General features: G+C 47.7%; 1 protein-coding gene across 1 annotated transcript in view; it reads right to left on the bottom strand.

Annotated features, from left to right (window-relative positions):
- The window catches only part of LOC144161564 (uncharacterized), a 365,076-nt gene that overhangs the window by 8,362 nt on the left and 329,259 nt on the right, over window positions 1-27,455 (bottom strand). Inside the window, exons 4-5 of the mRNA XM_077692215.1 lie at window positions 11,389-11,427; window positions 8,020-8,064 (exon numbers count right to left, since the gene is read on the bottom strand). Coding sequence (XP_077548341.1) covers window positions 8,020-8,064; window positions 11,389-11,427 — 84 coding nt within the window. The remainder of the gene's footprint in view (window positions 1-8,019; window positions 8,065-11,388; window positions 11,428-27,455) is intronic.

Here is a 27,455-nt window from a genome sequence, read left to right as displayed (position 1 = left end):
GCTAAGTCAACACTGCAGTTCGTCCTGAGTGGCGTAGGGGAAGTGAGAAGAGTTTTGGATTGAACGTCCCTTGTGCCAGCCCCAGAACAGCTACAGTCCTCTTAGAAAAGCGATGCTTTTTAGTGTATGGACCATAATTTCGTAGGCTCGGCCATTTTTCGGCGACCGGTGCGCCACCCTGCGGGCATTTCTTGGGGACTGCGGGGAGAGCAGATGACGCTGCAGTGACACGCTGTTGCTCCGTGCCGTGTGAGGACATCATACATCCAAGGGGCATCGAAAATAAGTGTCATTTAGTCGGGACGTCAGCAGCGCTATATTGAACAGTGCTATAAGGAAAGCGTTCAAAGCGTCCGAGAGCTTTCAGGTTTGCCCATATATTCCGCACCCGACACGTAAAGGTGGCGTGCCACCTCACACGTGTCCTGTCCTGAAGGGGGTTGTCTTTGAGGCCACGTTTCGCCTTGCCAGCAGGACGCACGCCGTGGTCCGCTAGTTGGCCACGAAGGGCGGTCTCTTTTCCCGGGCGCTCCCGCTAGATTGTCACTGTTCACGCGAAAATTACGCTTCTTGGCCTTCTTGCATGGTATCCTCCTTTTCGTATCTGCCGGTTCGATTAATACCAAGACTGGCCCTATCAAGCTTCCCAGATCGTCTGAATCGGCCTCCATAGCTCCATAACAGCTCGGACGCCCCTCGAGCCTGAAACCCTGAGTAGCGCAATCCACCAGCTCGCCACCTGCAGGTTGCGCCGCTCTCCCCACGGCGGCCGCCGACTTGACGCGCCTCCCTCCGGAAACGGCGCACCGGTGACAACCCATGGAATGAGTCCCCCAGGTCCGTCGCAGCAGGAACCTTTTGCAATTCCAGGAACTCAAGATGCGGCGACGATCCAACGGACTTCCTACCAGCCGCCCACCCAACAGAGCCGTACGGACCTGGACGACGACCCCGACGAACCTGCGGACCCCATGCAAGGCTCTGACTCTAGTGAAATCGGCGCGGCCGAAGATGGCTGGCAGCGTCCCCGGCTGCCTAAGATGAGAAAACCAAGACGAGATGACAGGGTGAGTCGCCTCAGGTACGCGTTGCAGTTGAGGCCGTTGGAGAAAACTCGCATTAGGCAGATCCCGCGACACGCGATCGCTTCCATAATAGGGCAAACGGCTCCGAGTGCGGAGCTCGCAGAAATTGCCGCTGTCACTTTTGAAGACGTCGCAAACAGTGCTCACAATGCTGTTTATGATGAGGTTCACGCAAACAGGATGACCAAGATCGACCATTCGTTCCTCCGCCAGAACGGAAAGACCGAAACGATAGAAGTCTGGAGCAGTGACTCCCCCAGAAAAACACCGTGCGCGGCGTGATTCAGATCGACCCGGTTGATAGCAATCAGACTATTCTGAGCTGGCTGCGTTGTGAACCAGCCGAACACCTAAAGGTGCAAAAGAAAGGAAAGTCAGACCGTGCTATATTGACCTTCATTTCCCCGTATCTCCCCAGAACCGTGAAGTACTACAGGGAACTCCTCCGTGTAACCCAACATCGTCCCAAGAGGCTTGTGTGCTTCAACTGCCACAACCTCAGTCTCATGGCCAAATTCTGCCCCTCCCCGAGCGCGTGCAGTGAATGCGGCCGCCCTCACGGCGGTGATACCGAATGCGAGTCTACAACGTACTGTGTTGCCTGTAAGGGCACCGGTCACCTCGCGGTTAGTAAGGTCTGTCCAAGCCGTGCTCCAAAGAAGGAAGAGGAAAATAAAAAAGTCCTCTAGCTCAAGCAGTTGCAACTGGAAAAGAAACACATAAAGAACGGCGCTCCAAGCCGCAAGGAGTCACTTCGGCATCCACTGTGGCCGGTACACCATCTAAATTGCCTGACAACCATCCGTTGGTCGTCGAAAATGCTTAACTTCGCCGCAGCCTTTCCGAACTGCGAATGGAAATGGCGACAAGGCACAAAGAGCTGCCTAACTTTCGCAGAGCCGTGGCACGGCGATAGTCGGTCTCCCCAGCATCAACTCGACCTGAATTTAAACGTCGCAGCCGTTCGCGCACGAGCTGCAAGCTTGCAGTGGAGCACCCGTCTGCCGAAGGTAGCTCTACTTTGGCCTACGTCACAGAGCAAGTGCTAGCTAAGCGCGACACTCGCCCCCAAGTTTCAAAATAACAAGCACTGGAAAAATGCCTCTAGTGAAATATTCGGCCTTCAGGAACAGGTGACATCCCTCAAAGGAGAACTGAGCCAGATTGTAGAGCACATGCGAAACATTTCCGACGCTTTTTAATCTCAAACACCCCCGACAAACGAAGCGAAGCGCGAGAAGCAATAAGCCAAACAGATGCATCATACAATGAGACTGCCACATTTTCCTTCAAACCGGTCCCCTTTTAAAATCACAAGTGGCAGTGTTAAAGCCCCTTGCGCTCCTTCTGCAAGAAACGCGCACACCCTGTCAGATTCCAAATTATACGACCTTTGTAGATCCGACCATCCCAACCTACACTCAGCACCGCACTAGGAAACATTTTCTTGGCCAGGCCACCGTCCTTGTCCAGAACTCTTGTCAAGCGGCACAGCACAAATGGTACAAAGCAAGTAGAGACTACAGAGAAGTCATCATTGTAAGGATTGTCCCACCGGGGGGGGCAAACCAATGCTTCTCGTGTCGGTATACTACCCGCCAGCTAAGGGCTCCGTACCTGCCACCCTCTATGATTGGATACCGTATTTAGGATTTCTGAATTTCTCAGGCCCTATCCTAGTCGGTGGGATTCCAACGCGCGCTATACACTATGGGGCTATCCAAATTCAGACACCCGAGGTAAACACTTGGAGCAGGCACTAGAGTTTAGCCCCCTATACATTCTAAATGAGCCTGGCTTCGTCACCCGCATTGGTCTTCACTCGGCTCAAAGCCATACTACCCCGGACTTGACCCTTGCCACCCATGGTGCCATTAGGACGTGGCGCACGCATGGCACCACCTGGGGTAGGAACCATTTACCGATTCTTGTTTATCCTAAGAGGAAGAAGCTTCGTAGTCGCCGCACTGTGCAGCGTATTAACTGGGAAACTTTGAGACAATGTTTTCACGCAGACCCTAGTACTACATTTGAAGATTTCGTCACATCTCTTATAGTGACCCGAACCATGACAACAGAAACAGTTACCACTACCGTAGAGAAGGGACATCCTGATGCGCACATGTTCCACCTGCTCAAGAAGACTGAACGTCTCACGCAACGCTATCAGTAGCATGGTGAGCGTCATTGTAACCTTATAAAGTTGAAGCATCACTATTACATATCCGTCAATACCAGCTCACTCTTCAACAGCAAAATTGGCACGATTGATGTCAAGAACTCGGATGCAAGCCAGAACGTTCTCGCCTCTGGAGCGTTTTCCGAAGCATGAATGGTCGCACAAAAACATGGCTCCCCATCATTGAGGAGGTCTCTCTTAAACAAGATTATTCTCAAGTGGAATCTACAGTCCTGCACACCTTCTTTCCCCACGCTGTGGATGACCAAATAGTTCTTCCTCGCCTCCTGGTGATCGGCATTGTTCACCCCGGTCCGGAGCCTGGCCTTCATTTCACCACGGGGGTATTGCAGACAGCTTTCTCACAGGGCCGCTCAAAACCAGCGCCTGGTTACGACCATATTAAATGGAAAGATTTGCGAAATCTCCCCCTCAAGGTTTGGACGTGCTCCTTATCCTTATCAATGAACAATGGAACTCGGCAATAGTCCCTTCCCGACTTACTTCGGTTGACTACCATTCATCCCATCCTAAGCCCGGTAAAGATCCCACCAATCCACAAAATCTACGTCCCATAGCTTTTACTGTTGTCATATGTAAACTCATAGAACGCTTGATCAACAACAGGCTAGTACATCATTTCGAGCACTCAGGTTGGTTTTATCTCGCCCTCATAGGGTTCCGGCCTCATCTCAGCACCCACGCCTACCTGTGGCTTCTTTGCCGTGTCATTAATATGACCGCTCGAACGGCTGTGCCTGGTTACTTCCTTGCACTGGACATGCATAAGGCCTTCGACAACGGTAATTAAGCAGGTATACTGCAGGAATTGTTACTTGCTTTCCAAGAAAGCCCAAAACTGGATAAGAAGTTTCCTCCAGCACCGACCCATTCCCCTCAACCCATCAAAATACCAAGCGTCCCTCTTCTATCTCGACAGAGGCGTTCCACAAGGCTCCATCCTCGGACCGGTCCTGTTCAACCTGGGAATGAACCGTGTAGCGCGCACGCTTGAACAAGACATCACCGCCAGATTTGCCTTCTACGCCGATGATATTGTACTATAGACTAAGGCCAAGGATTACCATTCTAAGGAACATATGCAGACGGAGCTACAGGCTGCTGTATTCAGCGTCGAACGCTCCCTATATCAGTTACAATTGCAATTGTCCCCTCATAAAACCTTGCTTCTTAGTGTTGATGGCAGAAACCGCACAAACCGGGACGGAGCTATTTCGTTACACATAGCAGATACCCAGCTCAACTCGCGTAACGGCACCATTCGACTCCTTGGCCTTCCTGTTAGCAGTTGTAACAGCCCCTGCCAATAGATTGCAGGTTTGACAGAGACCTGGTGTAACACGCTGCACTCCGTCACCCGTCTCTCTAACAAGTATGCGGGAGCACGCCAGCAGGCGAGTGTTATTCTCGGCCGCGCGAATGCACATGGACGTTTCGCCTGGGGCTTCCCTCTGTACGACTTGCGGCCATCTCACCTGAAGCCCCTCCAAACAATGAATAGACTCCTCCTTCGCACAATCGGTGGCCTCCCCAAATTCGTTCCCGTCGATACCATCTGCAAGCTGTACCACTTCCTCCTCTTGAAGCCTTCCTTTAAGAGACGAAATGGCGATTTCAACGTCATTTGGAAGAATCCCCTTAAGAGAAGATGGTGTGCTCATGTGACAACATGAATACTAAATTGGACTCTGCAAGCTTTCCAGCGGCGATGCCCCCATGGGAGCGCCCTTCGATTAGTATCCCCTGCCGCCGTCTAATCACTCACGTCAAATAGCGGCCCCCCGAACAATATTTCCGAACCTTAGTGGCTGACAAAGCAGATGATGAAGTAGACATCTCAACAGATGCTGATCTAAACGGAACTGAAGCAGCCATATCATGTTGCCGTTTTTGAATGGACCGCGACACATCGCCAACACGTATAGACTAGCTGAAGAAGCCGAACCTTTCGGCATTCTAGGGGCTATCCAAACCATCCGCAATCATTCTGACGCCATCAGGCACAGAAAGTTCCGCGTTATAACCGATCCCCACGTAGCCTTTCGAGAATTGAATCGTGCGTTCTCGCCGAATCACACGGCTACGAACATCCTCCCCATGATCCGAGATTTCGAAACGGAAAGTTTCACCCTCCGCGTTGTCAAGACACCTGGACACCATCAGAGCGCAAGGTAACCGCTGGGCCCATGCCGCTGCCAGGGATGGGCTCCACACACCTCCCATGGCTACCAGTACTCCACCGTCCCTTCCCGTTCAGCCAGTCTGGGCGATTAAACTACGAAAGTTGGAGATTCATAGTCGCCAACGCCCGAGGGATGCCACTCCGGTCGGCATGTTTGGTCCGCTAAAAGCCTTCACACGGCCGGGTGAAATCATCGCCTACAAAATTTATGCCAACTCGGCTCTGACCCCTCATATCGTGCAGAAATGTACAGCACCACTAGTTCTGTCCCGGAAAGCTGCCCCTACTGCAACAACCGCTGCACGCCAAACTTGTTTCATTTACTTTCGAAATGCTCATATTTCAGCGATGGTCGTGCGCGACTTCTAAGCGATGACCCACCACCTGTGTCAGAGGCAGCACACCTGAAGCGAGTAAGAACAGAGCCTTCATTTCTTGAACAAATCACCGAATACGCCTCAGCCAACGGTCTATACAAACTTGTGTAATCATTATTTCAACCGACTTCTTTCGTGCTTGCTGCACCTACTCTACCAGAAGCCACGGGAAACCTTCCAGTGCTGAATGAACTTGAACATGAAAAACCACCCTATTATTCGAACTTGTGATTGTCTGAGGTGTTTACCTACCCCTGTACCCTTCAATTGCCCCCATAAAGTTTTTACCACTACTTCCCACATCATCGGGCGATCAAGTCTATTTCGTATTCCCTTCTCGAAAGTGGCGCGCCGACTTTGTGTGAAATACACACTCGCTTCCCGCAGCCGTTTCGAGTAATCTTGGCGTCCGAACTGCGGAGTGCTTCCACAAGGCCCAAACATATCAATGGTAGAGGTATGCGTGCACGACTTACGGATTATTTATCAACAGCGGCTCGCAGCAAGCGGAAGAGCACAAGTTCGGATCGTTCAGTTAACCCCCTGCAGTAAGCACCCTAACCTTTCACGGTCGATAAGGTTCGAACAGGGTGGTGGCACGCCTTACTGATAGCAACATCCGCGCGCGGAAAATGAATTAGAAGCGTAGGCGGGTCGTTTAAACACGTGGAGTGCATCTTCTTTTGCCGCTCCCTGTCAGAAATATTGCTTGCAGAAGCTCGGGCATATACCGTGGTAGGTTATTCACTTCGCCATTGAGCGCCAATGTTTTTCCAAATCTAAACTGATAGCATGATGGCTGACTAGTTTGAGCGAAACAGCCTCTCTCGCAGTGCGGAAGATGTGTTGTCTGCGTTTTTTCCATAACGTAGGCTCGCTGAAAAGTTTGAGTTACATTGATTTCACGTTCTTAACCACTTAGGAACTGTTTATTTGCAGAAAAAAAAAACTTGTATGGATGCTTCTATCATGAGCTCTCGGCGGGCACAAAAATTGTGACGTCACAAACCGTAGTTCCGAAAAGAGTGCGGGGTGTCGGAACCCGTTTTCACGTTGCTGGCATTTTCTGCCTTATTAAACAGCTTCGAGTGGCGAGAAGGGGGAACTTGGAGTCTGCGCACCTTAATCTGTCGATGCAGGTCAACTTGTTTCTACCTTTTAGTGTCCCTTGAAAAAGAAAAAAAAAAGCTGATGCAGTGGCGACTCCCTCCCCAATTTCCGGCGAGGCCTCTATGACGTTACATGATCGAGTTCGTGCGACTGGTGACATCGAGTACTTATTTCAACGTCTGGTTCTTCCAAAGAGAACAAGGTTGCATTTTGTCTTAATGGCTGCTTTAAGATGTCAGCACCCATGGCAAACCTTCCTCCTCCCTCGTCACCAATCGTCGTCTTCCCTCGTCCGTTTGCTGGGCAGATAGAATTTCGCTTGCCCTCCACTACGCCTCGTCTTCCTCTACCTTCATTGTTTTCACGCATTCATTCTTTGGCCACTTCACAAAAACCATTATAAACACCGTGAAGCCGTGGTGAAAGCTGTGAGAATGCCAGTGATCAAAACTTAAGAAAAGACGTTTTTCCAGTAGCAACCTGCGCATGCGCGGGTTTCCCTTCTGCCATTCTCGGGTGTCGCCTCGGGGAATATAAACAAAAGGGAGGCCCTTCAGCTTCATCCTCGGATAGCGGCTGTGCTTTCTAGCGCTGTGCAGTTTTACTTGCTTTTTTCCTGACTGCTCGAGGTGAGTTCATACGTGCAGGCAAACAAAGCTTACAAAGCAAGCTCTGCGTAAAAACGTTCGACGCTCACCACGTTGCGAGCTAATGGCTACAAGGTAAAGAAAAAGACGCTTCCCCCACTGCAGATTAGGATAGGTAATGTACACCTGCTTCCCTGGCATTCATGTGAAAGGCACGGGTGACGGGTGTGAGCGGAAAGGCTTAAGCGACGAGAATGTTTTGTGCACGAGTTGTTCGACTGCGAGACGTTTGGGAGGCGGGCCGGAGGCCATTTCTTAGTTCGCCGTGGCGGCCGCTAGGGGGACCGGCGGCGTAAAAAGGCCAATTAACTATCGCCTCATGACGCACCCATTGGAGTAACCGAAAATTGTCACGAACCGTTTACCGCTTTATCAAAACTGTCCTGTCCAGTAATGGTTTTACAGCGAATTTTTTTACCGTGGACGAGGACTCTGGTGGCATCCTCGTAGTTGTACTCGGTCCCTGCAAAAAAGGAGTGTTTATATTATACGCAGTATGAAAACTGATTTCAAGTACGCTGAAACAGTCCTGCAAATATTCGCAGTGTAGCATTCCGCTCTTCTTTTTCTCTACGATGCGTACATTGAAAAATCAATGTCAATAAATAAATAAATAAATAAATAAATAAATAAATAAGAACAGCGCCTATGACAGCATGTGCTCTGCCAAAACAATAGCGACGTAACAAACTTTGCTTCGCATTGCGTTCATTACGGCCAAGTATTGTTGCTACTTTCTGCCGTACAGTTAACGTTTCCACAAGCACCTTGTAAATTTTGCTCTGAAGTGACGTTTTCGCGTTTTCGGAAGGGCCTCGTCAGATTTTCCCTGAAGTAAACGGTTTCACTAGAACCTTGCTTACCATTCCACTGATGGTAATGGTAGAAGAAAGAGTACCTTGCAAGGAAAACGAGCGTACAATATTATACCAAGCTCCGATATTAATCTAGAGTACGGCGACGCGCACATTTTTAATAGCGGAGAAAATTAGGCATCAGCTGGGTCCGGAAGCGTTAGCAACAATAATACTAAGAAAAAAAAACTGCACTACCTGTAAAGGCTGCAGCACCGCAGATAGCGTATTATAACACTGAATCCGGCTTTTGCGCCTGTTCGAGTGTGAGCACAACGGGCACGTGCGTATGCGCGCCTTTTGCTATACCTTTTTGAAGGTAGTAGGTATTTTTTGGCTAATAAACCCCAAAAGGAATCGGCCCAGCTTGCACTACTGGTGCAAAGCTTGAGAAACAGCACATCGGGGGTTTACCTAGCTTCGTCCACCCGGGGATGACCTTTCTGTGTGGAGCACCAAAAAGAACGGCCTTTGAAAATTCAGCTTAGTTTGGCGTCACCCCTCTACACGTAGCAAGAACAACGCAAAGCCTAAAAAACTTAGCGAAGCCTACCAAACCCTCTACCAGCAGCTCCACTGTTTCTCCAGCCTTCTTCAACTTTTTTGATTAAAGGAAACACCGGACCTTCTCTTAATTGCTTATTCCCTCCCCCTCATCAAACAATGAGCCTTGAGATAGTTACACGATAAATAAATTAACAAGGTGGTCAGACTGAGAAACGGCATTGTAGGTAAGTGGCCGGTGGATTTCCTTGGCTGTCATCTACGCATAGCCAGTCCCCGTCATGGTGGAACAACCAGCATGGCAGAAAGCTCGCACACACATCCAGATAGGAGGCCGCGTTGCTGAGCTTCGAACCGGAGACTCAACGCATGCTTGTACTACTGGCCGAAGGCGGAGCTAGGGCTCACCAGTTCCTCGCCGAGATCAGACGGGGAAGAACCGTCGAACACCCCATCATTTCGTCGCCTTCCCTCTCACAGTTGGAGCAAAATATTGTTTCATCATCATCATCATCATCATCTTCGTCGTCGTCGCCGTCTTAATCGTTATCACAATCATCATAATAACAACAATAATAATAATCTCGCATTCTCCTCAATTTTCATGCTGATGAATTGGCTGACATGGGGTTGTTTAGCTTGGCCAGTAACATCACCGTATCTGAGCCCCCGGGGAAGTTTCGGTTTTAGAGAATTGTAGGAACTAGCTTGTCGAAAACGCCGACTTGAACGACAGGTGAGCTGAAGATCGATATCGAAGACGTTTGCAGCGCAATCTCCTTCAAAATTGCAAGGAAAGCAACAAAAAGCTTAAGCCCTTTCCAAGCTCTGTGCAAGGGAGACATTTTCGAGGGCATTATGTAGGCAGAATGCACTTCTGCCTCCGTCGGAATGACTTACTCTTGTATATATATATATATTGATTTATTAAAGCTGTGCTTTCAGCCTCTCACTGATGATGTGCCTACGCGAAAACGTACCACAGGTAAGCCAAGTTCTTCCTGACGATGATGAGGTTTGTGGGTGACGTGTAGCAAACTTAAAACGATTCCCTGCGAAGCTTGGCAACAGCTCCGTTTGGCCCCCTTCACCAGGAGTTGCTGTGCAGCTGAGGGAAAAGGTGGGGGAGGCTTGTGACAGCGCGATGTTTATGGGCCTAACGTCTTGTTATGACGTGAAGGTCGACAGTCGCTTCCCACAGCTTGATGTACGATGAGAATTCCGTTACCCAATTTCGTTACTACGCCACCGGCGTGGCTGTGCTCCCCTCACACCCGACGGTAGCCTCGTGGTGACCGCACCAAATGTGTTCTGGAGGTCGTAGGTTCGGATCCCACCCGGCGAGCATGTTTTCGTCCACTTTTTCCATTTCTTTTAAAAATCTGCATCGATGTTTCAAGAATCCCAAATTATTTACCACATCCTCCCCTTTGGTTTCCTTGAATTTCTTGGCTGCCCACTTTTATTTATTTGTTATTTCAAGAAGCCTCTTTTTTCCTCTTCTTATTTCATACATGCATAGCGAGGGTCTTGGTTCCGGCAGTCTGGGTGCCACAGGTAGCTTAAGAGAGTTCAACGCTGGTCGACAGCTCTCGACATGCTGTAGATGCTCGAGTCACGGCCCGGGGGTTAGAAAGAAGGTCCCCTTCACCCCGAGTAGTCGGACTGGCGCTGGCTGCCACCCCAAAGCGAAGGAAACAATTACCCTAACATAAATACCCGAGAAAGTGGAGGGGAGCACAGCCCCGGCGGTGGCGCAGCGGATGCAGAATGCACAAACGTGGTCTGCCAGTAAACTGCGTCCTCAGTACGTGCACACACAAAGCAGAGAATATGCGAAAGGAGAACGAACGAAACGCGAAGGAGAAATGCAATAATGGAAATAATTGGGATTGTTCGAGTATTCGCCCCGCCCCCAACCCTGTCCACGCCTCTCCTCACATACGCCCATAACCTCGCCCACTATAGGCTACAACGACAGAAATACCCACCTCCTCACCATACTCTCTTTAGAACCGACGCAGTTACACTACGCAAGCTGCAGAAAAACAACTTCCCCCACAATACACTGTACCACGCCATGTTCCCTACCCAATACCCAGACACGTGTCAGTTTTGTCTAAACATGGGAACTCTCTACCACATTACCGTAGAATGCCCCAACACCCCTACCCAGCCGGCACTCCCCAACATTACCACACAGCAGTGGGTGGAGCTGTTGGCCAGCTCCGACCCCTCTGCCCAGCGCATGCTGGTAGAGAGGGCCACGCGAGCGGGTCACCTCCAAAGCATCTGGTCTGAGAACGCCTCTCACCGGGCGGGTGCCTTAACATCGCGCTTGCTGTCTTGAATAAAGTTGATTCAATCAATCAAATCAATCGAGTATTGAGAAAGATGTCAGTAAACTGAGCGTGGTCTCCTTCACTTACCTCGGTGGTGGACGACGGTGTTTCTGGTGTGCCGGACACCTGGAAAATGAGGAAAGGTGTGCTTAAATTAACCGTACTCAAAGCCAACTTCAAATGCATGGGAAGCCACGTCAAATACTGGCTACACTGGCGGTCTAACAGTATTAACCTTCACGTTCTCATTGTCTACCAAAGTCGGAAGGCTCCTTTCTAGAAAGTTGCTCTCTATTGTATCCGCGGTGAATGAATGTCAGCAAAAAGTTTTGGCGAATAATAAGACTAACAGCGTACGTGCACAGTATGAATGTAGCTTTGTACGACAGAATTTTTAGTGAATGTTGCCTCTAGCAAATTTGACTTTGAAATGAAGTCGATAAAAAATAGCTCCGCATTTAAGTTTGCTTACCGTTTCGTTGCTTGAAAGAAGAAGCAACTAGGAAAACAGAAAACAGTCGTTGGCGAGCTGCGTGTCTGTTTTAGGCACTAGTGGCCACGGCTGAAAGTACAGTCGACTCTGGATACTTCGAAGCCGCCTAATTGCAATTTTTGGTTATTTAGGAGTGGTGTCTTGGTTCAAGCAAATTTTTATGCAATCCAATGAAAATTATTGCGCAATAAATTAAAGCGAGAACTCATTATATTTGTAATTGGAAGTTATCTGGAACAAAAAGCACCCAGGTGACCGCCATTTCTGGAGAAAAATTAAAAATATTAAAACTTCGATACAGTGCCATGTTCATTACCGTGCCGGGTTTCCGGAGTTGCCAAAGTGGCAGGGCAATTGAGACTTGCGCCAGGGTACAGATATCTTTCTTTTGAGCTCCTGAATCGACTTAGTTACGCACAGCGCTGTGCGAGCAGTTAGTGTGCTGGACGCTTAAAGATAAAGATAAGGTAATGATAAGATATGTTTATTTTTAAAATAAAGATTTTAAAAGTAAGTCTCAACTATCATGGCAATCCGTGTAGTACGCTCGACTTGCGCACATAAGTCGTTAGTCTGAACGACATCGAGAGGGGAAGCATGTTGCGGACTAACAGGAATGTTGTTTTGCTGCTTTTTGATATTCTGGAAGTCCGATTTATTCAAAGTGTCTTCCAGTCCCTGTAAACTTCGTATTATCGAGAGTCGATTGTACTGGTAACTTGGTCCGCTGGAAGTTTGGCCGTGAAGATCATTTGACAAGGAATCAAACCGAGCAAGTTCGTATGACGTCCTAGAGTAAAACGTTTCGGGAAGTCACCTAAACGCAAGAAAAACCAGTAATAAGGTGCACAAAAACTGCTCGTTCGAGCACTTACGTGTGCCTAGTATATAAAGCGCGTTGTAGCGAAAGTACAAGAGTAAAAGCAACGGACACATGTTAAAAAAAAGTGGTAGTGTAACGATAAAGTTTGAAAACAAAAGATGTTGAAAAGATCGCACATTACGAGACGGGGACAGGCTGTATCCGGAATTCTCGTCTTTTGTAAAGCACAAGCGTCCTGGCGAAGTTTCCGGTAACCGCTTTCGTTGATTTTTTTCCTTCGACTTTCATGTCGTGGACTAACGGTGCTGTTACACTGGCCGCGGAAGTTATAATTTAAGCGATGACTTGCTTGGACAAAGCGGCCGCATGTTTGTTGAGTAGAGTGCTGATGCATCAGCTGCTTCAGTCCATGCATGAGTTGACTGTAGAGGGACGTTATGATTCATTCCGGCTTGGATATAATAGCTCCGATGACACCTATGCGCTAATCGTGCGGTGTCAACACGAAAACGTTAATGTCCAATTGAACGTCGCTTAGTGCCCACCTGAGTTTCGCGCTTCGAGTAATTGGGACAGTTGCGTCGCTGTGCCCGGCCCGCGGGGTACATGTAAATACGCCCACGAATACCGCACTCACGGCGATAGCTGCAACTTTCCGCTTCCCACATGACTCTGAATTGCCTAGCAGCGGATTTAACTTCTCTTTTTACTCTATTACGAAGCTCGTACCTGGCAGTGACGTCATATGGCTGCCATGTTGGTGCACGCATTCTCGATGGAAGGCTGTGAACACTTATCCGCCGCTCTTGCCTCGAATAGCGCTGATAAAACTGAGAGCGGGCTAGTGCGACGCCTTGTGGAAACCATATTACGCTTGGCAAGATGCCGTTTTTTTTTTGTTCTGGACCCCCCGCCAGCTCCGGCTGCTGCATTTCCCGCCGAATGGCCCAGTTGTTCTTTTTGGTAAACTGACTTTTACTGCGTTTCCTGCGTTTCCGGCGCGTGTAATTATTTTGTAGGCTACGCTTAGCTTGAATGGGATTAAAAGTGTGACACCGCTGTCTGAGCCGTCGTTGATGCATTTAGATCCTTTATAAATATATGATAAATATATCATATGCGTGCGCAAAAATGGCCATCGCTTTTCTAATGGCTTCATCTTCGAACGTCCTTTCTTTTGTCGTCCTGACCTAGGAATATCTCGTTTGCTGGGTTCCAAACGTTATTATAAGGCAAAAGCCACATGGCTCATTCGAAGGTGACCTTGAACGACACCATCGCCGACACGAGTGGAGTGAAAACCCAGGGAAAGCCAGAAGTGAAGCAAAGCATGCCAGCTATGTATAAGATCAATGGTCCCCAAGACCAAGAATTGCTAATTTGCGATCGATAGTAATGATTAGTAAAGTGGACCTAGGTAAATTGCCCTTTATTGATGTGGATTAAGAAAAGAATTGCATAATAATTAATCAGGTATTTACAATTATGACTAGAAAGTCGAGATTTCATTGAATCACAGTGAAATAATGGGGATATAGATAAATTACTATGGATTATGGCGGGTTAGTACGAAATAAGGTAAAATATTGTAGATTAAATAGGATTAAGAAGCATTGATTGAATAATCAGGTTTAACGCGCAGACGCTACACAGGTGATGATGCGTGCCGTAGTGGTGGCCTCCGGATTAATTTTGACCAGCTGAGTATCTTAACGTGCATCGAAATCTCGAACACACGGGCGTTCTCGCTTTTTCGCCTCCATCAGAAAATCGGCAGGCGCGGCCGGGAATCAAACTCGCGACCTTGGACTCCCCAGAACAACACTTTAGCCACTGAGCCACCGCGCCGGGTGAATAAGAAGGATTAAGGAGGTGTAGGATGACTAAAGATGTATTAAGAATTTTCAGGCGTGAATTGGGATGTAGTGAGTCGCATTAAGAGCGATACAAACGGCAAAATAGCGTCACGGCAGTGTCGGCGGGTGAACGTCTGTTTAAGAGGTGGTACCTTTCTCTAGAATATGCCAGGCTTTCGCCCTAAATGCATGGAGGCAGGCTTAAGTGTCGCGATATATTTTCCACGTGGTTCTCAGCACACCACGCGATCGAGATAGTTTTATATGTACTAGATAACCACTTTTTCGCAGAGTTGTGTCCCGAAATCTGCAGGCTGTTTCCGACTTCCGTAAGAGGAGCTTTCTTCAGAACATGGCAATACATTACGTGGTAGTGTCGCGTTTGGACCCACTTCGTGCGCTGTCATTTATGGTCACAGACCCCTTTCACATCCGTCACCTTTCCCAAGGCTGCCCAGAGTCTTCTTTATCATTACTCTAAATAATAACGGGAAATCCATTTTGGGCCCGTGAACCATGTCCGGGCGGCATGTTTAAATAGGGCTGAAAATAGCTTACGATAGGCTTTTTGTGCACCAAAAAACAAGTTAGAACTGATTGAGTAAAAAATGAAGGAGGCTGGCAGTAACGCGTAAGACTTGAAGGCAGCGAAGCTGTCTGCAAGCGGCACGACCATTACAATCCTTTAAGTGCACGATTGCACCGATTTACTTCTTCACGGCTGCAACGACCTTTACTCCATCTTGGTTGCTGTGACGGCGAAGAAGAAGCAAATCGAAGATACAGAATGAACGAACGAAACGCGCACACTTAAACTACGCGCCCGAAGGTGCAACGTGTATCCTATCACGTCTTCTGTTCCGAGCAGGTGGCGTGATTGCTCTCCTGTTAAAGCGAAAAGAGAAGCGCTGCGCCATTGTGATGATCCGAACCTATCTAACCTAAGAAAAGAGATTGCGGGTGCCAAAATGGATGCTCCTTAAGTGTTTTACTCGGGAAAACCAAGAAAAAGTCTGTGCCTTTTCGTTCGATTGTGACAAAAAAAGGGTCTTGGCAAGGTGCGCCTTCCAGGTTTTTTGCTAGTGCAGTTGAATGGCTAAGAGGGGTACTGACACAAAATTTTTGAGGCGAGATAACTTCGGGGATAGATTGGTGTGAACACACATACGTCATATGCAAAATATTAGCGGCAAATACAGCCTCAACATATTTAAAATCAATTTTAAAGCGTGTGAAACGCAACCGAGCAGCTAGCGGAGGACCTCGCACAATCAAGATTCTGTGGATGTTGAGTGAATAAACAACATCCAATCACGTCACGACTTTGTGCCGGCCGCCTCCGCGCTGCCGGCATTTCTCACTGGCTCGAACGTCTGCTCTCGAGCAACGAACGATCCGATCGTTGGCGGTGGACACGCCGGGATTTCGTTGGCTCATCGGGAATCTGGCCGCGAAAATGCACCGGGAACACGAAAAGCCTATTGAGCGAGCCGCGCGGTCGCTGTGCCGGTAGTTCGAGCGACAGCTTGCGCGGGAAACCCAGATTCAGGCCACCATATTCACCATAATCACCATATTCAGGCCTCCCTCCCGAACAGACCGAGAAATTATCATGGCTTTCTTGACAGACAGAGAAGGAGAAAGGTGCGTCAGCGCACCGTTCTTGGGGCTGTCCGCAAAGGAGTTCAATTTTTTCGGAGATGGGAAGGTGGTTGCTCATGGGCGATGGATGAATGCTGTATATACGTGTGGGTGTAATTTACGCCATGTGACATGGCCTCCGCTGTAATGTGGCCTGTGATATGAGCGATACTGGTTTGCTGGTTTCCCTGCGTTTTATGATAACCCTTTCAAATATCATGTACGTTTTTGTGTTTCCCTGTATCTATGGCATAAACTTAGTTGAAGGTCTAGCGTGTGTTTCGTCTCCTCTTTAGCTTTGACCCTGGGTTAATGTTCGCTAGTACGATGAATTCCTTTGTTAGTAAACTCGCCCAGCGTAGCGCTTTAGATGATGCAAGCGCCGCTATAACAGGAAAGAGCAGAGGGCGTGGACACGGATTCGCGGAGGGCACGTTAATGCGTGGGCTGAATGGTGTCTTCTAGCTCCCTGTTGATGTTGCCTGGCTGTAGCGCTATTTTTTGCTTAAAATCATCCGACTAGTTATCTCGAAGCGAGTGAAGTTTTATTTTTCTTAATGGCCTCTTTCAATCTTCATGATCCTAGCACGCGCGTTGGGAGGTTCGGGATGTAGGTGGTCGAAAAAAGTTGGTGTCGTGATCCGGAAGCCGGGGATCGCACGACAGGAGCTGGCACGAACCGGGGAGCGCGAGTCCGGATTCGCGCTCTGGGTGGTGGGTGGGGGGGGGGACAGCCGTGCGGCAGGGCCGTCGGAAAGGAAAGAGAGAGAAAAGAGATAGAAGAAAGGAAAGAAAAAATAAAGAAAGAGAAAAGCGCCAAATGCGCTAGTCTTCACGTGTTCAGCACATCACACTGGGGGAATGCGACGTCTGTCCTCCGCTAGGGGGCACAGTTCTAATATATGAGCTCTGGGTCGGCGACCTCGGCCTCCCATGACGAGGATGTTTTGGGCTAATGACTAATGACGGGGTGTAGGCGTCTGTACTCCAACGGTATGGATGGGCAGGACCAGAAGATGTGCTAAACTGAGGCAGGTGAGATTGTGCAACATGGAGAAGCATCACAATAGAGTAAGGGGTGTTAAGTGTTAGCTAGCCTCGTAGTGAGAAGGGACCGACTCTTTATTCTGCAATAGGTGGTTGCCTGTTGGCGTGGAAGTGAGACATGTTGTGGGAAACGTCTTGTGTATCCATCATGGCCAAGGTTGTTCGAAGGGGTGAGGAGGCTCTCTGCTGGACATGATAGGGGTATCCTCAGCCGAGTGCGAGTCCACGTTAAGCCAGCGGGCGACTGAAGCTCGGGCCTGGCCATGTTCTCCCGTATTTCCGGGGGGGGGGGGGGGGGAGTAGTCTGGGAGCGAGCGGGGACATTACACTGGAGTTACAATTGCAGCGGAGCTAAATATGGCTGGTTTTGAGTGGGATAGTATGGTGGTGGTTGGGTAGGGTTTGTTCAATATTAGAAGCTATGGTGATCTACTTTCCGGCAGTTGGGTTCTCGGTTGGGAATGAATCTTGAACGATGTTTAAAGTCATTGGATGGCGAGCCAACCCTAATGCTTCTTTGAACGACGTCATATTCCCTAACGGTCATTTGATGGCAAGAACAAACTTCTTGCGCCTGGACGTAAAGTTTTTGAAGGATACAAGCCTAAGCGTCTCTTGGTGATACACTGCGAGTAGTGTTAATATGATGCTGATAGCGCGGAGCAATTGCCGCACACCATGCCAGGCTAGGCCCGTCCGTTAACTAACATCAACAGCAACAACAACCACAAAAACAACAAGAAGATGTAGATGGGACTTTACGACCGTAACCACTATGGTGCCTGTAGTAGGATAGGTTGCCGCATTTGTGTACAGTACAGGGGGGCCTTGTGCGTGTGGTTTTTTTTTGGGCCTTAGCAGTTTCAAATCATTGCTCTTTATTGCATGTAGGTGCATTTGTTTTGGAAGGGGGACTGTGTATCTAGGCCCCATTTGTCTTGTGGATTAGTAGTTATAGGGCTGATATCAGCAAATGGGGGATTTATTCCCAGCGGGCGTGGTATAGCCTGGTTGGGGTAGTCTTTTTGTGAGGGGATAATTTGAAAAATCCGCTGGCTTCAAGAACATCGCTTACACTTTCGTGCAAGATGAAGCAGGTGCAAGTTGAAGTAGATGAAGGGTGGTAGCCAACGCTAATTTATAGGCTTTGCGGAATATTCTTACTGGTTTTGTTAACTTTTCAGAGGTTGAGGAAGGGGATCGTTATGCTATGCAGGGAATTATAAAGCATTGAACAAGGCGAACCAAGCTGTCTTATTTTATTTACATACTGTTTCGATATACTTTTACCAGGCAGTCTTCCGAGATATTCTTAGATACTCTTACGAGAAGTCGCATAGTTTGGGCGAGATGGTGTATTAGTGTGCCAGAATTGTGTGCGTTGGAGTTGAGATGGAGTCCTATGTACCCAATGACCCCTTTTGCTCTGTTAGAGTGGGGGGTAATCTGGGGTGGGGATAGTTTTTAGGGTACGCGTATCTTAAGCTCGAATTTAATAGTAGAGTTGATAGCATTTCTTTTTGCAGGGCAGTGTTTCGTAATCCAGAGCCCTTGTTGAAGGGTGCCTTGGATGTGGGCGTCCAAGCCGGGTGTAGTCCATAGGGTGATGTTGCCAGCATAGCAAGAAAAGCAAAGGTGAGAAATGCGATAGTTCTGTATGGTGGTCTTACTTTGCAAGGTTGAAGAGAAAGTGATAGATGACGGCCCCTTGAGAGGCTCCTTTAGAACCAAGTGTGGGTTCACCGGTCTAGTGACGGACGATGTAGTAGAAACGTTGGATGCGGCCCGTTAGATAGTTGCGGATGTAGCTGTAGGTTCGGTAACCAAAATCGCAATCATTTATGGCCGACCGAATGTAGGTGTCGCATATATTGTTGAAAGCTTTTGTAGTGTCTAGAACTACAATGACCTTTGTAACGTGCTTTGAACCATAATCGTCATGTATGACGTACACGGTGGTACAGTTGTAGCATTACGTCCTGGGTGGTAGATAAGTGAAGGTGAAAGCGAACGACAGTGTGAAGGAACAAGTGTCGATTAAGTGAATTTAGTTAGGTGGTTGGGAACCATGTGTTCCAGAAATTTGCCAATGCATGAGGTAAGAAATACTGGACGACATGTCATTCACGTGTGGAGGTGTGCGATTTAAGGTACCAATATGGTTTCTGCGGCCTTGGTGTGAGGTTGTGTAACATTGGTCCAGCATTCATTGAAGAAGGTAATGAATTAGGTAATAGCGTGCTCATCCAGGTCTCGAAGAAATCTATTAGTGACGTTTTAGGGCCAAGTCAAGACCGAGTGTTGATAGCTTGTAGCTCCGCTTGTAATTCTGATTCAGGAGAAGCAGTGAAACTAGTGGTAAAAACTCTTTAATTGGCCGGCCAAGTGGGAGTGGCTTCCTTTTTTATTATTAATGGGATGATCGGGTTGCCTTCACTCTGGATGCCAAATGTATGGAAGAAGGGGGAGGTTGGGGTTGTGTTTCCGCATTAATATGGCAAAGAGCGCGGGCGTGTAATCAGAACCTGCATTTCAAAGGGTATTGCATAAAGAACTTACGGTGGAGGTGGAATAGGTGAAAAAAAGTGATGCTTTGAAGCAGGGGAAGTAGTGATTCTTCCCTTTTTTAAAGGTTAGGATTGGGGGGGGAGTTGCCATTCGGACCGGTAATATTGAGTAATATGTTAAAAAGTACCGAAACAGATAGGCGATGCAGTCGCCTCAGAAGCCTGGGTGGACAAGGCACAGGCTTCCTGAAGAGCCAAGGTAGACCCGTCAGTGAGGAATGGCCAGGAGCCCAGCTGAAGTAGACTTTCCGACACGGGTGATACTACGACAAGAGCTTCAAAGTTGAGCGGGGCCCCCTCCTGTCTAAGAAGCTTCTGCCGACAGCTTGGGAATCTGTGACGATGACAGGATTTTTCTTCCGAATGAGGGTCAAGGCGGTGGCGAACTCTTCGGCAATCTGTCTTGAAGAGGTCTTGTTTGATGAAGAAGCGACGAGGGCGATCTTCGTGGTTAATGCAGTAGTGTATGTTGTCTGTTGGTGTAGGCACTAGCATCAGTATAGGAACTGTCTGTACGTTTTCAATAGATGTCCTCGTCCGTTCGGCCTCACGCTTTTCGGCGTCCGGGGTGCAGGTTAAGGTGCATATTTACTGTCAAGGGACGTACAGTGATATTCCTTCTGCAGTAATCAGAAAGGGGCTGAAAGACAGTGGATGGCCCATAGGTGGTTTGGCTGACATGGAGAGGCTGGCTTGATAAATTGTCTTCGATTAGTTCTGACCCAGTGTTGTGGAGTTCCACTTGTTAGAGAAGGGCCGTTGAGGTGTTTGTGAGAAGATTTAGTACTTGTTTGAATGCTTTGCGCATGTTGATTACCATTAAGCAAAGCGGGTTACGCGAGCAGCGGTTTATTGCGATCTTCAAGCGGGTGATTCGGTTGAGGAAGAAGATGTCTTGAGCCTCACTGCCCGTGTCTTGGCTGCTGGCCTGTACTTCTGCGTCGTCGTCAGACGATATTTTGCAACCACACCACGCTTTGTAACAAGCGGGAGTTAAGTCTAGTGACGGGGATCAGACTGACTAATGTCTTGGACGTGAAATCACCTATTCCCGAACAAGTCTAAAGGCCGCAGACGATTCCGTAGCCAAATCGGTAGACTAGAAGTGATTTCAGCAGGCGCACGCACTTCACGTAAACAAACTTTTCTATCGCTTCTCAGAAACATTGAGTCACTCATCAACGTTTGTCGATGGGCACTTGTGTGGTTAGAAAGAGCGGTGAATCATGGGGGCAACCGGAAACTTGGGCAAGTATTCGCGGTGCCACAATCTATTACATCGTCTGCTCAATTGATGCCCTCGATGTTTCCATTGCGCACAAATGGCTTCTACTTACAAAGCTTGAGCAGCTGAAGGAGAGCATAAACTACGGAGGGAAGCAGTTGGGTAACGGGAAGAAAAACCTCTCCCAATATCGCAACCACGATCCGTCAGGTGAAGTTCCTGGGCTGAACAAGCCCTACTACCCTCAGTATTCTTTTGTCGTCGATGTAGTCGTTCCTGTGACCGCAGCTCGAAACGCGTCTACTTGCGTTCGCTGGACCCAATGGGAGTCGGATGTTTTTTGTTCCTTTCGTTTGTTGGAAATCACCTAGCTGAGATGTCGTTTCCTTTATTTGGATGCAAACGCACTTTCATCGCCTGTGTCGTCAGTATCTGCACCGTATTGGAGATTGCTGATGTTGTCGGTGTCTTCATCGTGCCCCGGCTCATGATGATTCGGGTGCTTATGAAATTAAAAAGAAGGTTACGTTCACTGCTTTAAACGTTGTTGCAGTGAAGGCTGTTGAGTCCTCGTAATCGTCTTCGGAGTGCTGTCCCTGACCTCGGAATCCCAGGTAGTCGAACTCCCAAAAGACTTTCGGCACAGATACGCGCTCTTCAGTTGCCAGGTGGCATTGTCACTGCTCCTGATCAATGCGTGGTGAGATAAATTTCGCGTTTTTTTTGCAATGTCCACTCAAAATTCGTTGTGTGGGACGTCTCTGATTGAGACGTTGAGCTGGACACAGTCTCCAGTATATCTAATGTAGGGTCTTTTTAAATTGGATCGCACGACGAATTGATATGGTGTCTTTTGCAATTCTGACATGAAAACTTTCCTGCATTCTTGCAATCCGTGGCGCGGTGAAAGGGCCTGGTTCAGCGAAAGGAACATGCCCCTTTTTTTGCAATTTGGCTTTATTTTCGTCCAATAGAATTTCAGCCCGGCAGTCATCTGTGATGTGCTCATTGGATTCACAGAAAGGACGTCCGTTGCGGGATATTTTAACGGCTAGCGAGGAAAAATCTGGAATGTTGACCATGGCTTGGTTCCGAGTGTTTCTGTTGTGGAAGATGTCTCTGCTCGAGTCATCAATGAAGGCATCTCGCTACTTCGTAGTTCAAGGTTCAATAGGTCAAGCAGCGTTGAGACATCGTCAGGCCGTCCCCATAATGGTCATTGTGTGGACATTTCTTTTAAGGTTAGGTATAGTTCAACTTGAGGACGAGTTCATAGGGAAAATTCTGCAACAGCGCCAGTATACAATATCACCCCGTATGACTCAACGTGTACGCCATGATTCTCGAGCGACCTAGGGTTAGTCTGCATCCGTCCATGGACCGTCTGAAGGCCGTTGCAGTCGTTGCAGGAGGTCACTTTAGACAGGCTTCGCAATTTGCTCATATGCCAGATGAGGAGGAGGGTTTCGTCTCCAAAACGCTGCTGCAGCAGTGCGATAGGTGTTAGCTAGCTCCCTTTGGTTGTTGGTAAGCAGCTAAGAACGCCTTCCGCTTGCTCTTCAAATCCCGTCGCAGATATTTGAATTTATCAACGTCGAATAGAGATGGGTTCTTATTTACTTCCTACTCATACACGTTCCAAATTGAAAGCCACTGACTTAATTCGCCATTGAAAGACGTCATCTCCAGTTTTGGTAGTCGAACGTGGCTCTTGCGGGAGATGAGGTGCCCTCTTGTCTCGTACTAGTCGTCAAAGGGGGTGCGGCCACCAGCAGTCTGTCAGTGCAGAAGATCATGCGAGAAGTTGAATCGCGGTAATGTGTAACTGTGGCAAATGCTTCATCTAGTTCTTCATCTGGACATCACGCTGTATTTTGCTGTCCAATTCGCTTAAAAGTATCTCTCTCAGCTTAAACATATTAAGGTGTTCAGTCATCTCAGCGAACGGGAGCGTGCTAACCTCCATCACGGACTTTATCTCGTTGACAATATTTGTAGTTGAGGCGGGCAGGGCAAGACGTTCTTGGTTGAGGTGGTCCATGGTGGCGGGCCGTGGGCGGAGATGCGGCTCTAACAGTGCCTGAGGCGATGCGTCGCTTTTGTCCGGTGCGTCCTCTTCAATGGGATTGCTTCATTGGTAGGGGCCTTCAACGGTGTAATCTGTTCATCCTGGTCAAGACGCCAATACGTTGAAGAACAGGACACAAAGCAGGTTAGACGAGCGTCCGTTTATTGTGACCTTAGAGTGGGTGATTTGGTTGAGAAAGAAGATTCCAGGAGCCTTGCTGCCCGTGACGTGGCTGCTGACCTCTGCTTCTGCGTCGTCGTCTTTACAACCAGGCCATTTTTGTAACAACGTATGCACTGATCAATGATGTGCGTGTCACTTTAAGTCAGTGTAAATAGGGGTGTGACATACGTGACACATTGGATCAGGAGAGCTTCGACCAGTCGGATTATAACGTTCTACTTCATGTCGCCGCGGTGGTTAATAAAGCGGCGAAGCAAGAAGGGGACTTGGTTATAGGCTTCGGAAAGTTTAGGTACCGTTTTTTGGTTGCGTATATTGGAGTGGATGGTTAGGACTTAAATCTCAATGAGTAGCTGCGCTTTATAATATGGCCGTCGAGGTGGATACAAACGGGTTCAGTTTGTATAACAGGCCGATGTTTACCGGTGATGTTTTCATGTTTTTTGGAGGAGAATGAAGTTCCACTAATGTGAAAATTTTTTTCAGAACGTTGGTAGCTTTTTACAAGTAGGGTTCGATGTTTCTCGCTAAATCGGTGTACACCCATATACGGACGTCGGCGTAAAGCACATAATGTATTTATCACGCACTCTACTCCGTCGGTTTACTGCGGCAATTCCAGGAGGTTGAGATTTGACTAGAGAAATAAAAGTAAGGAGACTATAGTTAGAATTAAAAAAAGGTAAAAACGAACATCATCGAATGAAAACTGGAAGTGAGGATCACGAAGAAAGAAGGCACTGCAGACGAAGCAGTGAGCTAGGCGCGCATGGGATTGACAGGGGAATCCAGCAAGGCCAAATGCTGCCTGACATGGCAGACGGCCTGATTCTAGGATGAATAAGTGTAACGCACCATCTTTCTAGAAAAACGCCCGTGCTTCGTTGCCTTTCTTCCTCGCCTACCTTGTGTCGAGTACCCAGATGGTGCTCACTTGTTTCGCTTCCTCTACCATTACGCACTCGCGCGCTTGGTGCGGCTCTTTACTCCCATTTTTGGTTGTGTTTCCTCCTGTAGGGGCACCTCATGAGAATATTGTTATGTCACGGCAGAGCAAAAAAAGACAACCCAAACAGGATGTAACACTCTACTTACAGTACGTACAAGGTGGCCTTGAAAGAGCCCGCGCAGACTGCCCACCGCCCACAGCTTTGCCATAGCCACGGGTGCTGCCGCGCAACGGTTTGCGCCACTGCTGTCTTTGGCGTCTTCTTATGGTGTGATGTATCGGCACCTCCCGGGGGCGATCGCCCCTTCCGCGCCCGCGGTTCTATGACGAAGGCGGTGAAAATTACAGATGTGACGAGAATAAACAATGAAGTTTTTGCCCCAACGGATGATGATGATGATGACGCGTTGGCGAACACTGGCTTCGTAGCAGCGATGAACGCAATTCAGCGACAAGTGAATGTTTGGAACCACGTCTCACAGGAGGGCGGGTGACGCAGCATCATCGGCTGGTAATGACTCGCTCCTATTAATCGGCTTCTCACAGGCCGAGTGCTTCAAAGCGTTTGAGGAACTCTGTCAGTGGCTTGGGACAGAAGGCGAGAGAATTGTTAGAGAGCTAGTCGTGGTGGTGCCGGGGCGGTGCGACACCACCCACGTAACCTCGATGGTGGGATGCGGGTGCCGGGATGGTGATGACGACGCAACTTCGAACCAGAATTTGCGTGGCGACAGAGAAAATGAGACGAACCGTGGAGGCTGCAACGATTTATTTACAGTACGTATAAGGCGGCCATGAAACAGCCCGTGCCCACTGCGCGCCACACACTGCCTCGTCGTAGTCCCGGTTGTTGGTGCACAACGCTACGTGACACTGCTGCCTCTGCCATCTTATCACAGCGCAACATCTTTGACGTACGGGATTCCATCTTAATCCACCATAATCCACCGTAATCCTCTATAGTTCCCCAGTAATTCCCCAGAATCTACATTATGTATCTTAATTCACTTTAAATAAATAAATTTTATACAAGTAATTTTTGTCTAATACCTTATTGCCTACATTATGCAACCCAATGCAAACTAATCCATCCTAATTCCATCATTTTTCTTACCCCCAATTCACCTTTATTATTAACTTAATCCACCGTCATCCATTCAAAAATGCTTCTAACCTCATCTTATTCCTGTTTAATTCCTTAACGCCTTAATAATGCACCGTACTTCACATTATTCCGTTTTAATTTCTCGTGATTCACCTTAATGTAAATAATTCCACCATATTTGCAATTTAACAATAATTACTCTCAATCCCTAAGCAGTCAATAATCCATACAAACTGAATTTAACACCGGTTGATCTATCCTAATTCATCTTGATTCACATAAAACATATAAACACCGTAATTACTCATTGCTAATTTTTCTTATGAGTCATAAATAAATTCCTGACTTTGCTAATCAATATTAATCTCCTAGACACAGCTGACATGATTTCATTACTTATGACCTTCCTCAGTTATTTTGTTTTTTGCATCATTCGTGTCGATGTCAGTGGTCATGCCAGGTAACCATTGCAGTGAATGAAGTAAACCTTAGGACAGGCCCCGACGTCACCTTGTCAAGCTGCGACGAACGGAAAGCAACCCGCCGAAACAATTACAGCAACAAAACGTGGAGCTTCACATAGGAACACTTCTCTTTCGGCAGGAAATTAGCAAGATAAAGCTAGGACATTATATTGCGCAGCTCCGTTGTACGCTCACGTCCGCCTTAGTGCCAAAAGCAGAAATGTATTTGTATAATTGCTGCCAGTTGACGTATGGTGGTTGTCGATTTATAAAGGAAAGCAATGAATGATTTGCTATGGCAAGAAAAAAATTGGCTTACTGTAGTCGTCGATGGCGTTACAGGCTGTGATGAAAAGCAAAAAAAAGATCCCGTCAATAATTACACCAACGTAATATCGGGTTCTATGGGGTAGGACTATATCTGATAATGGAAAAGTTGCACCAACATTCATACAAATTATTCGGCTCGACACTGTTTTCTCTCCCTTCCGCGCCACAAGTAAAAGCATAAAATCAATTAAGGGGGGTAAAGATTTATGATGATGCAGCAAAAAATACTTTCTGCAATGTTCACAAAAAAATTTGGCGTACGAATTTTAGTGTTGGTTTGTCCGCCAGACTCATGGTGGATAACAAAGGTCGCCTATTTAATTACAGCAACAAAATGTGGGGCTTAAGTGGGTTAACTAGAGCTGCTAACAGAACAGTTGCAAAAACGCTGAGCAAGATACCCGACCGGCTTTCGTTGTTGCAAGTTTCTGGCGACTAGGGAACGAGAAAATGCATTTATACAATTACTGACCGTAAACCCACATATGCGGTACAATTCATTAAGGTTGGGTCAAACGTTCTTCGTAAAGTCTAGAAAAAGTGGCCATTTAATGTTGTCGGTTTTCCTCCAGACGGTGGGTCTACAAGCAAATGTTCGACTAAGTAATTCTAAGAACGAAATGCGGTGCTTCACTAGGTAAAACTAGTTCTTCAAACAGAAAAGTTTGTATAAATTCCCACAAAAGTATCCGGATCTCTTAATATTTATGACTACTCGGCAAAAACGCTTTCGAATGGTAGGGAAATAAAATGCCGTGCTGATGTTGCGGTGGGCCGTCAGACAATAACGAGCAGAAGTAAGTGCACTTAAATAATTAGACGAACAACGTGGTGGATTTCACTAGGAAGGAATAAAACTCACACAGGGAATTTTGCTCTAAAATACGAGCAAATTATTCGCGTCTTCTCTGTTGTACTTTCACTTCTGCGCGACCAGAACAAGAAAAATGGCATCAAAAAGGGAATAAAACTGTATTACAATTCAGAAAAAAACGTCGTCATGGTTAGAAAAAATTGCTTACTGATGTTGTTGTCCATGGTCCGCCAGACTATAATGAAAAGAAAAAAACTTCCAATAAATATTCACAGCAAAAAATGTGGTGCTTCAATAGGGGGGACTGCATCTGCTAACAAAAAGTTGGAACAAAATCGAACAAATTTTCTGTCTTGCGTCGGCTGTACACTCAGTTCAGGCCGACTACGAAAACCAAAAATGCCTTTTTAGAGTTGCTTACAGTCGAAGCACATAAGCTGTTTAACGCCTTATGATCATCCCCCAAAAAGCGATTTGCCATTGCGATGGAAAAATCTGGCTTACAGGTGTTCTTGTGGGTGGTCCGGCAGACTATGGTGAACAGAAGTAAATTCGCATGAATAATTATGGAAACCGAATGTGGGGCTTC

This window comes from Haemaphysalis longicornis, unplaced genomic scaffold (assembly GCF_048455015.1).
Source record: "Haemaphysalis longicornis isolate Haplotype H1 unplaced genomic scaffold, Haemaphysalis longicornis Haplotype H1 scaffold_12, whole genome shotgun sequence".
NCBI classification, from domain to species: domain Eukaryota; kingdom Metazoa; phylum Arthropoda; class Arachnida; order Ixodida; family Ixodidae; genus Haemaphysalis; species Haemaphysalis longicornis.
Note: the sequence above shows the minus strand (reverse complement) of the source record. Positions and strands in the feature narration are given on the sequence as shown.